The sequence below is a fragment of the Daucus carota genome, chromosome 1, assembly GCF_001625215.2.
Source record: "Daucus carota subsp. sativus chromosome 1, DH1 v3.0, whole genome shotgun sequence".
NCBI classification, from domain to species: Eukaryota; Viridiplantae; Streptophyta; class Magnoliopsida; order Apiales; family Apiaceae; genus Daucus; species Daucus carota.
The window spans coordinates 50,380,788-50,392,655 of NC_030381.2; the positions used below are offsets into that span (position 1 = coordinate 50,380,788).

The 11,868-nt window shown below is 31.7% G+C and overlaps 1 protein-coding gene across 1 annotated transcript; it reads left to right on the plus strand.

Moving 5' to 3' along the window:
• Positions 1-405: 405 nt before the first annotated feature.
• Positions 406-1,920, plus strand: LOC108224132 (uncharacterized). The gene has a single exon (XM_017398705.2). It carries the CDS (start codon positions 664-666, stop codon positions 1,837-1,839), a length of 1,176 nt encoding a protein of 391 aa, XP_017254194.1. The 5' UTR covers positions 406-663; the 3' UTR covers positions 1,840-1,920.
• Positions 1,921-11,868: the final 9,948 nt, after the last annotated feature.

Consider the following 11,868-nt stretch of genomic DNA (forward strand, 5'->3'; position numbering starts at 1 on the left):
CGACAGAAAATTGAGAATGGTAGGGTGAAAAAGATGAATATTCGACTGACCGGATACCCGGTGTAAATACATATATATTTTAATTTTCAAAGAAAAAGTAAATTTTAATCTCATTTTAAACCAAAAAAGTGGAAACGGATAAAGAAATTGCTAATATGTTATACTGATGGCATCGAGTTATGAAGTTGCGTAAAACAATCCCCATCGTCTCCTCAATCCTCGTTCCTTAACGTGATAAATACCAACTTGACGCCACTTCTTGTTGTTTTGTAATTATCATGCATTATGCATATACCACCAAATCTCTCACATGCATTGCATTCACCTTTACTCTTTCTCTATTCAGGATAAGCACTGAGCTCACCATCATTCATATCCACACAAACCCTCTATTTTTTTTTACTTGATTACGAATTTAAAACGCATATGATGAATAAATTATTTTCATATGGGAAAATATCAATTTTTTTTAAAAAAATGAAAAATAAAATCTAGACCAAGAGAGCGACCACAACTATGCAACTCTGTTCACTTTCCTTTTGAACCAACCAACATATGATCACTTGTGTACCCCACGAGTTGTTTAGGAATCTCTCTCATTTTCAACACTTTTCTCCGAGATTATTCACTTGTAAAGAGAGTTCTCTCCAATAAGGATCTGCAATGGCATACTACAACTCGAATTATTGGGATGGCTACACGGGTGAGTACCAAGATTCTTCTTACAACAGTCATGATGTTGTTCCATTTCATTTCTCGCAATCTTACTCTGATTTTGAGCCTCAGACAAATTATTACAATGATTCCATTACCTATGATGCTTCCAATCAGGTTGAGTATTCTGGTTTTTATGATCCTTGTCTTGTTAATTGTTCTGGAATGAATTATTCTATGCATTCTTTCACTGAGCCTGCTGTTGTTGAATATGATCCACCTACTTATCAGACACAATATTTCATTTCTTACAAGACTGTAACGTTTAATGAGTCGAATAATGAAGTGTATGATCCAACTCCTTATGATGGTATCTATGATGAATATGATCCCACTCCTTATGATGGTGGTTATGATCAAACTGTCACTTATGGCAAACCTCTTCCACCGTCGGATCAAATCTGTTATCCTCGTTCCAGTACAAGCCCTGCTGGCTTATCTCTTGAGGGTTTTTCTTATAATTCAATTCCTTCACCTTATGGTGACCATGATTCTGGCTCTAGTTCTACGACGAAAGCACTCGAGGATGGAAAATCAGCTGATGGAGGGGGAGGAAAAGAGTCCAATGCTGAGAATGAGGGCACTCTGGTGACATCCACTAATTTTGATGAGGAGAAGGAATCCAATGGTGAATTAGAGATTGCCCTGGTTGAGAATTATGATACGGGCAATGGGCGAGACATTGAAGGGTTTAACAGTGGTCATGATTACCCATGGATTTACTATGATTATGGTTATGGAGATGGAAGGATTGAAGGGTATGAGAAGTATGGTTATGATAAGCAAGTTGTGGCTCAAACTCAACATGGATATGGTTCAGATGGGGTGATGAATTATTGTGAAAGTATACTTGGTTATTGGCCTTGTTTGGCCAAGAAAAACAAGAAGACAAATGAATTGGCTCAAGAAAATGGAAACACAAAAGGGGGGTCCAACCTGCCCAAGGAAACTGATTTGTGCAAAACAGCTGCAGAGTACATTTTTGGAAGTTCAGTAGGATGTGGAGAAGCAAGTGATAGAGATGGCATTGAGAGTTATTATAGACAACAACCTTGTTATGGGCAAGAAATGTATTATGAGAAGTGTGATGAGAATTCATGGATTCAAAAGTTCAACATATTTTGAACTTTGAAAAATGTAACAAATCTTTATTAGAACTTACTGGCCTTTAACTTGATGTGGATTCTCCTTCCATTCTTTCTTTAATTCTCTTCCCTTTGCTCTTTCATTTATTTATGCTATTACATATTGCAATATTTTCTTTCTGTGATTATTAGTTTAGATGAATATAAAAATGAACTTGCTAAACAAAACACTAAGAATGTGACCATAAGATGAAAATTCTTCTGTAAATCAGAGAAACTGGAATGGAGGTTGATGGAAAGGAATAACTTTTGGTGGCAACAAAGTTAAAAGGCTCTTATAGTACAGGTAGCTTAGACAACAATTCTATTTCATTCGTATCCTAACGAGTTTTCTAATATCTCAGCTGTTAAAGGTGAAAAAGTAAACCAGCTTATGAAAATAGCTGGTAAAGAGTAAGACAAGGATATTTTAGACGATGTATATGATGTTAGAGCTTGTGAGTTAATCTTTAGCATTACTTAGACCAACATGGAAGTGAGTGATCATTGGCAATGTGTGACTGGAAGCGTATCACATAGCCTGAAAGGTTTAAGATAGATGGTACCAGAAGAGTGTCTTAGGAGTAGTATGAGGATCTTACTTCCTGGCAAGAGGGTATTCTTCAGATTGGATGTGTGGCCAAGAGAGCGGAGATGGGGATGATGTGAAATTTGAAAAGGCAGAACTATTTTAGTACGTGACTAGAAAATTTCTAATGAGGAGGAAGTTGTTTTATCAACTAAATCAGACCTTGATCAATGGAAGTAGCTGCTTACTGTGGAATGTTTATATACCATCCAAGGTGACTAGTCAGTTATTGCTAGTGAGGTCAAGATGGCTGGATGATTGAAAGCTTGAAGAAGGATTGAATATCTCCAAATCTAGTAGAAGCTCTAGGTGTCAAGTAAAATATTTAGTAGTTTAAAATGTTGAGTCTGGCCATTAGATCTTCTTGTCCAACTCCAGTGATCTCTCTATTTGGTTTGGTCCTCAGTGATGTGTGATGGTAGGATCATTTGATGTCTAGTATAAAGCATATCGATATTAAGTCTGTGAAATGATCTCCTAACAAAGTGGCTCATCTTCATAGGTTGTGACTCTGCCTGATTGCAGGCCTCCTTGTGAGGGACCTGTGCTTCTAAATTTCATGAATGTATGGAAAGCCTGATATGGTCAGGTACTGCTAATGTATGGAAATATGATAGATGAGTAATAAACAAGAGAAACATTATATCTCATAATACTAGAAATTTAAAAACATATTTTGTTATGTATATTTTCTTGACTATCTACCTGATATGTCAGGTGCCATTTCTAAATTCACTGTCTGAGACTCTAAAATTGTTTTATGAAAATTTTACATATAAATATGTGGTTCTGAGACTATTAGCCAAAGCCAATAAAGAAACAGGTAACAATATATGTATGAGACGAGCAAGAGCATTTACAAGAAAGCCTTTCCAAGCAATGCTGCCTTTTCAAGCTGTTTGCACAGCTTCAACTCACAGGGCACCGTCTCAACAAATTTTTGGGCCTGCCCGAAAATTAATAACAGGATCTTAAATATTTATATAAAATATATTATTATTGTGCAATTGTTATAATAATATAATTTTTAATATAAAATAAAAATAACATGAAAAATAATTTTTATTTTCTTAAAATATATGAATTCTAATCTAATAAGTAATATCTGGTTTCAATAAATTTCGAGTGAGTGTAAATCGAAATATAACAAAAAAACAAGAGCTGAAATATATTAATTAATAATTTCATTTATTTTATATTTTAAATTTTAACTTTATATTATATTTATTTTTTATTAATAGAAATTTAGGTTCTCTCAAAATTTTAATCGGCACATGCTAAAAATCGGCTTTGAGTGTCAGAACAATTAAAAAAATGTGAATATGTATTTTTCTTTAAAATAAGTAGCAAAATTAAAAATATAGACATTCCATAATACTTATATACATAATTATTTATATATAGTTATTTGTGAAATACCTCTTAATTTTTATTATATTTATTGGGCTCTAAGATAATTTTGTACCACATTTCTGTATTGTCCAATTTCAATTTTGAAATTAATGTATAAATTAATAATTATAATAAACTAATAAGAAAATTGTTTTATACACCTAACTTATAATAGATTTAGTTAGTTCCAATTTCATTAAGAGATATGTTTGAAAAAAGTATTTTTAAAGATTATCAACTTATTTGATTTGATTGAATAAATTATTTTATTTAATAAGTTATAAAAAATAGAATAAAAAGAATATAGGAAAACTAATCAATAAAATGATAAATAAATTTAAATATATTTATTAAATGGATTAAACAATCAATATCACGTGTTTATGATTTAGGTACTCTTACTTCTTTCTTACTTTTGTAATTTTTTAAAAAGTTTAGTTTAGCTCTTTTTATTATATAAAACTTGTATTCAATTAAATTGAATTTGAAATTTTGGATGTAAAATTATTCATATTAAACTACTACTTAAATAAATTTTAATTTGAGATTAGATTATTCTATTTTGGGATCTTTTTATTTGACCATATTACAATGTAAAATAAACAATATAGTTTTAATTATATTTTTGAGTACAAAAAATGTATTATATGTAATACAAGTATAACTCATAATTTTTATTCTCTAAAGTAACAAAGGATTAATAAGTAATACAAGTATATATGTTGATTGAGTTTTTGGTATGTATTTTAAATTTTATTTTATTCTTTTATCATGTGTAAGAGTGTTTTTTCACTAGTCTTTCTGCTCTCTGGCATGTGACTCTCCTCTGGCGTGTATTGCAAAATCAACGTGTGATCCTAATCTTCTTTTTAATAAAGTGTGTGTTCTTGCGTCAGTGTACTTATTCATGTGTGACTCTGCTCTCCTGCGTCAACGTGTGATCCTGATCTTCTTTTTAATAAAGTGTGTGTTCTGGCGTCAGTATACTTTAAAATTCATGTGTGACTTTCTGCTCTCTGGCGTTACTATATTAGAAAAGCAACGTATGATCCTCATCTTCTTTTTAATAAAGTGCATTGAATCGTATACTATACTATTTATGCCCTCTGTAATTTTTTCTAAAAATTACAACCTGAGGAATTATCTTGAAATTTCACTAATTTATGCTTGTTTATTCCCCTACAGTCCTCGCATTACCTCTGGCGGTCTGGCCAACAGGAAAACATGGCATCCTCCAACACTTATCTTCTCTTAATCTTATTCGTTCTCTCCACTTTCACATCTTCCAACTTTGGTTCCATTATTCAGGAATCACTTCACAATCTTCTTGATACTTATGGTCTCCCAAAAGGAATTTTTCCAGCTAATGTGAAATTTTTTAGTCTGGATGAGAATAATTTTCTGGAGGTTCAATTGGAAACATCTTGTCTAACCAAATATGAGACAATGATTTTTTTCGACAGAGTTGTGCGAGCAAATCTCAGTGAAGGAAAGTTATGGGGTGTAGAAGGATTGTCGAATAAAGAGCTGTTTATTTGGTTACCTGTCAAAGGAATCATTGCCAACTATCCTGATCCTGGTGTTGTTATGGTTGACATTACTCTCGCTAACAAAACTCTTTCTTTGTCCATCTTTCAGAAACCTCCCACTTGCCAACCACAAGGTACAAACTCTATAATTTAGTTGTGTCCTATATTTAAGAATGATCATATCTTCTATCACAAATTGTTCTATGAAATAATTGTCTATTTCTAAGTATTAAATCTGAAATTGATGGATATAGGTGAAAATCTAAGCCAAGTTTCATCCAAAATTGACAGAGGTGACATGAAGGATTTGGAATTTGCATTCAGGAGATCTGAGAAGGATGCATCCTTTTTCTAGAATGTTTGTACCTTTGTGTATGTTGCTGTGTTGTATGTTGCTTGAATAAATAACATCTACTTGCCATGCAGGTGATCTTGTTACAAAGCTAGTTATATGTGAGAGTTATGATGTTGCTTTGCGTGATATTGTTCCTCCATTGATCAAGTACATCTTTCATAAGTGTTATCTAAATAGTTGTATTCAAGATATACATTACAGTGTGTATCACAGTTCACACGTGTTATCTGAACAACTGACGTTTTAACACCTTACAAGTCTTATCTGAACAGCTGTATTCAGGATATACATCACAATATCACGGTTCACACGTGTTATCTGAAGAGCTCGAATTTTAACACCTTACAAATATACGTTTTAGGTACAGGACATACAAATGTGGGTACAAAGGACTTTGCGGCTATAATTTATATTTTAATATTTTTATACCATATTAAATAAATAAAGCATAGAAATTACATAATCATACCCTTATAGTGATAAAAGTCTTTAAAAGAGGATACAAAATTCATGTTCCAGGCATTTTAGACTCAGACCCTAAAAACTTGAATGATTCATGAATTCATAACATAGACACATAATTAAGTGACATACACACTATAGGCTTCCACATAAAATTAATGTAAATAAAAAACTTCTAATTTCAAATTTTAACTAAAACTAACGCACCAGTGATCTTGGTATTTGTCTCGTAAAACATGTATCACGTTTACTTTCTAAGCCCATCTTCATTTCATTCCAATTTATCGAGTTTACCTTGAATCTTCCAAATCAAGGACTCGACATCAACATTCGACTTCCTACGTGAGTCGTGACCCGTTATTATAAATTGATGTAAAATGAGAGATGAGTCTGATAATACTATGAATATACACCAACTTATATATGGCCCCGCACAGAATAAAATCGATTCATCTTGATGTTGTAGGTGCTCCACACCTCAGTAGAGGAGCTGCTTACAGGCTGTGATTAAATTTTAATAGCAAATTTTAATAAATGAGGTGTATCATCCCGTATCCGAGAGAGACTCAAAAGTTCCCACTAGACCCCATTCCACTCCGGCGGGGTTCCACCAGTCATATCGGGATTCATTCATCGGCTTCCTGATTGTTCTCATTCTTCTTCATGCATTGATTTTTATTTGGCCTTGGGGCCATTCTCATTAGTCTTGATAGCACTGATATCTATTTGATTTCAATTTAAATAATTTTTTTTATGATAAGATTTTTATATATATGCATATAGATTATTATTAAAAGAAAACACTCTTAAAATAAAAACAAAAAAGAATCTTGTGGAATTGAATATAGAATCTCATCTAAAATTTAAGTTAAATTCTAGTTTTAAACTAATTAATTTTTCATAATGAATAATAATATTATCCAACATTTTTAACCATAAATTTATATTAAAAATAAAATGATTTTATTTAATATTGATCATGCAAAATATTCATATATTTTCTATTTAGGATTATGATTTGGATTCCATTCTAAATTTTATAATATTTATATGAATTTTTGGATGATCTTGGATGTTAAATTTTATATATTGAGTTTAATTGGTGTTTAACTGTTTAATTAAAATTTTAACAAATTATATTTTATGAAAAAATGTATTATAATAGTGTTCTTTATTATTTTTTAAATGCTCTTTCCGGAATGGATATATGTGTGTGTAAATTGACAAATAATCAAATGAAAACACTTAACTAGTAGAAATAGATAGAAATCACAAGGAAACACGGACACGGTCATATAACATCACCCATCTCTAATATGATACACCCATGTTTGGCCCGTCTCTTGTACCAACAAGGCCTTGTAAAGGCCCACTTCAAAGTCCATTTATATATCCTATAACCAAGTCCATTCATATATCCCATAACCCTTCAATGCATTGCGTTTCTATTTAAGAGCAGGTCCAACACTGTCCTACCAAATACCCTGTAAATATAATAAAAAGTAGAGTCTTAGTAATTGAAAACATCTTTTTTGAAACATGAACTCCAACAACATGCTTTATAATTGTGCCTTATTATTAAACTAATTATTTATTTGAATTAGAATTGGAGGAAAGTGAAAAAGTAAGAGGAGAAAATTGCATTGAAATGGTGGGAAGTTAATATTTTAATGAGAAAATTAGTTTAGGACATGTTTAGAATTGCCTCAAAAATAGGCACTTGTTGGATATCCTGGTGGTTTAAGATACCACTAGGACATTGTTGTAGCACACATTTCATCCAATTGCCTTAAAACATCTCCAAGAGCTTCTTCATTTAGGCTCCTAACTTGAGATTTGAGGAGAGAGAGAAAAAAAATGTTGCTCAAAGAGACTCTTAAGTGGCTCTTAAATCACTAAGAGCCTCTTGTTTCTCTCTCCTCTCTCCTCAAAGTTATGAGCCATCACATTGCTCTTAACTTATTTTTTCACAATAAAAAAATCCTTCCCTCCAATTCACCTTCATCTTTCCATCTCTTTTGTTATAGTGGAGCCCAATATGTGAATAAAATATGAAATGGAGAAGAGATGTAGAGAGTATTGTTGGAGTTTATACTCTTAACTTTGTCCTAAATTGCTAAGAGCCACATTTTTTTATATTATATTTAGAAGCCAACAAGGAGACTCTTGGAGATGCTCTTATATTTTAACTTAGGACATTAATCTAGGATATTGTTGGACTTGCTCTAAGTAGGATGATATATATGAATCTACTCAATACAAACTACAAAAATAAAAACTAAGGCAATTAATTAAGAAGAATGAGAAAAATTGTGGAATATAAATATGGATCCCAAGATGGTCATAAATAGGCGTTTGGTTTGTTGACAGCGTGTCCGAGGCTTATCCGGAGTTTTAGTAAGGCTTTCGTGGACCTAAAATGAATTTAGTTTCAATAATAGCCCCGGGTGAATAATGTTATCCAGAGGATGAGTGCTCTATGGAAGATGGTTAATGTCATATAAGGATGATTTCTCTCATTTTATTTTTTAATTTTTATTTTAATAATATATATTTTAACAAATATAACTCACTTAAATAGTAACTAAAAGAGAAATTAAGAGAAACAATCATATAAAACTTACTTGATAGTAACTAAAAGAAATTAATAAAAACCACACACATAACATCATCACGCACTCGGTGTTCACTCCAACTGCAATCAAAATACCATGGACCCATTAAAAAAGGCTCCATTTAAGCCCAACCCGAATTTCATTTCGATATATCCCACAACCTTTCCATTCACTTTAAAACGTTTGTTTCTTTATAAACGATTTTTATTAGATCAAAATATATTTATATAAAGGCCTTAATATATATACATATTTGTAGCGAATGGTGTTTGTATTATTTATTTATTTATACACATATATATATGATATAATTATTTAATTTATTATTAACATCTCTTTAGTTATCTAACTAAAAGTTCAAAAATATAATTTCAGTTTAAATTTCTGTCACTTATCTCCTTTTCAAAAATATACAAAAATCTACTTCATGACATAAAATTTGAGTCAACAAACTGTATACATGAATGTTTATATATAAATATTATAAAATTCTTTTAAACATATAATAATACACTTATTTTTTTAAAAAAAAACCAACAAATATATCCTAACTAATAAAATAAATAAAAACTTTCCTATAATTTTAACTAAATGTTTAAAAATATATTAATCACAAAAATAACTAACAACTCAAAACAATTTGCAACAGTCGAACAAGGTTCTATGTACCTACGGGGGTGTATTCGATTGGGATTTTAATGCATTGTTTTTAGTCTATGGATTTTAATGGATTTTAATGGATTGTATGGGATTTTGATTTTGTGCGGATTCTTGATGAAATCTCGTAGAGTTGATAGGATTTAGGTACAATGCTTCAAAATCTCATTGAATTTGATGGGATTTCAAAAAACTTAAAATACACTGAAGAATGCCACAAAATCCATCATTTTATGAAATGAAAAAAAATCCATCAGCATTTGAATACCATCAGATTTTAATGGATTTTAAACAATCCTAATTGAATACCATCGGATTTTAAAGCATAATTTAAAATCCCAATTGAATACCACCAGATTTTGTGGCATAATTTAAAATCCCAATTGAATACCTCAAGATTTTAATGGATTTCAAACAATCCCAATCGAATACCCTCGAATTGCATGAATGCAAAAAAATCCTTTAAAATCCCAATCCAATACACCCCTACTAGTCACATCTTCTGCTGACTAGAGATGAGGACTGTTTCGAGAGATAAAACGTAACCGATATAAGTACACAAGTCAACAAATAGTCAATGGTAGCGACCATCTTTCAAACTCACCCGTATCCAGAAATTACAATCCGCTACCTGTGACCATACGAAAATAACATGCACCCCAGCAATCCGCACCGTCGATTAGATCTAAATGCTGACTTGTCATCAAAATATGAAAAATACTCCCTCCAAACAATCCCTTTCTGGGTTCACACAGTAGCACAGTCGCGCACACATAGTCCCTAGTATAAATATAAGACGACAACGTAAGGAAAACATACTAGGTTTTTATCTCCTCGTGCCCATTTGCTCTGCAGGCAGTCTTGGTCGGAATTCAGTTGTGTGTCTGTCTAGGTACATTTCTTGACACACTTTTCATGGATAATTCATTTAGACAAGTGCATCTATGTTTATATCTATGTATCAGCCTTGTGAATCATGTTTTCCTGTTGATTGTCGTGAAAGATCGGGTTTTTTTGGTTCTTGATTGTGTTTTGATAACGGGGTTCTTGATTTTTTGTGGGGTTTTGATTCTTGGCATGCATTTGTACTGTTTTAAGGTTCTAATCATGATTTTTTTGGCCTTTTTGTTTTGATTTCAGGGGTTTTGGATTTCGGCTCCTTCGAAGAAGCTGCAAGATCATGGCTGGTATATGCTCTGAAATATTTTTTACAAGATTAGATGATTTGTTGTTGATTTGGTTATTGATTTGATTATTTCAAGGGTTTTAGATAAAGATTAATTATTTTTTTGCTATGGTGTAATTTTGGTGTGTATGATGTTGATTTGAGGTCTTGGTTTCGGGAGTATACAATCTCGGTTGTTCTTTTATTATGCCCTTTTCTTGTGGATGTTTTGGAGTACAGAATTGATGCAGAAATTTTATTTATCTGCAGATGAATTTGATATGAGTTAGCAACAAAACTTTTGAAAAATTATGTGCTAAACTTGATTCATCTTGTTGTGCTAATCCGCTCATTTTTGTTTTGTTATTTGATTATTGATGGTGATTTTGTTGCTTGATTTACTTGCCATTCTGGTTTTGATTTTGTAAATTGTGTTGAATGTGACTGAGTGATTAAGCTGACTTTATATATATGCAAGTAACTGTATGAACGTGCATGTTTGTCTATATGTTTTGGAGTGATACTCACGTAATGACGTAATGGTTTCTGATCTAATAGTAATTAATTTGCTCATAAGTGAAGTGTCATAGATACGTTATATTACAGACAAGTACATCATTTGGATTGCATTTTCTTTCAAGAAGTTTGGGATGCATATAATTTTTCAAAGTGTTGGTTAAATACGGTGTAACCGTTTTTATCGTTTTCTGCATATTTTACCGTCTTTTATATGTATATCGGTTCAACTTCTATGTAATAAAACACTCCAAGTCCTTTTTGTATATCTCTTTAAAGAAAACAGATGGATATAATGGGGAGCTTGGGATGTAGAGGAACCTCGTATAGGAAAACAATGCTACTGCGAGGGAGAAATGTCTCACAAATTCCATGTATATTTATTATGCGTTGAGTAACAAGGTTTACAAAAATTTCTTACTTATCCACCCAGTAAGCAATCTTGTGTTTTAAATAAGGTTGAAAATTGCATCTTGTTTTGCCTTACAAGTCCATGTTCGTTTTCCTCTTTAAAATTTTTAATTTTTTGCTGAGTGAAGTTTGCCATTTTTCTTTGAGGTTTATCTTTATGCTTGTCCATGTGGTATGTAACACATGCTTCTTAATGTTGTGGCGCATTATCTGTTAAAGGTTTGTGTGTTCATTTGAGAATATACTTAAATGCTATATTACTTGAATTGTATGGATAATGACACGTGCAATCTGAATTTATGTTTCATATTTTTCATTCAGTTTTTTATGATCTTTTTA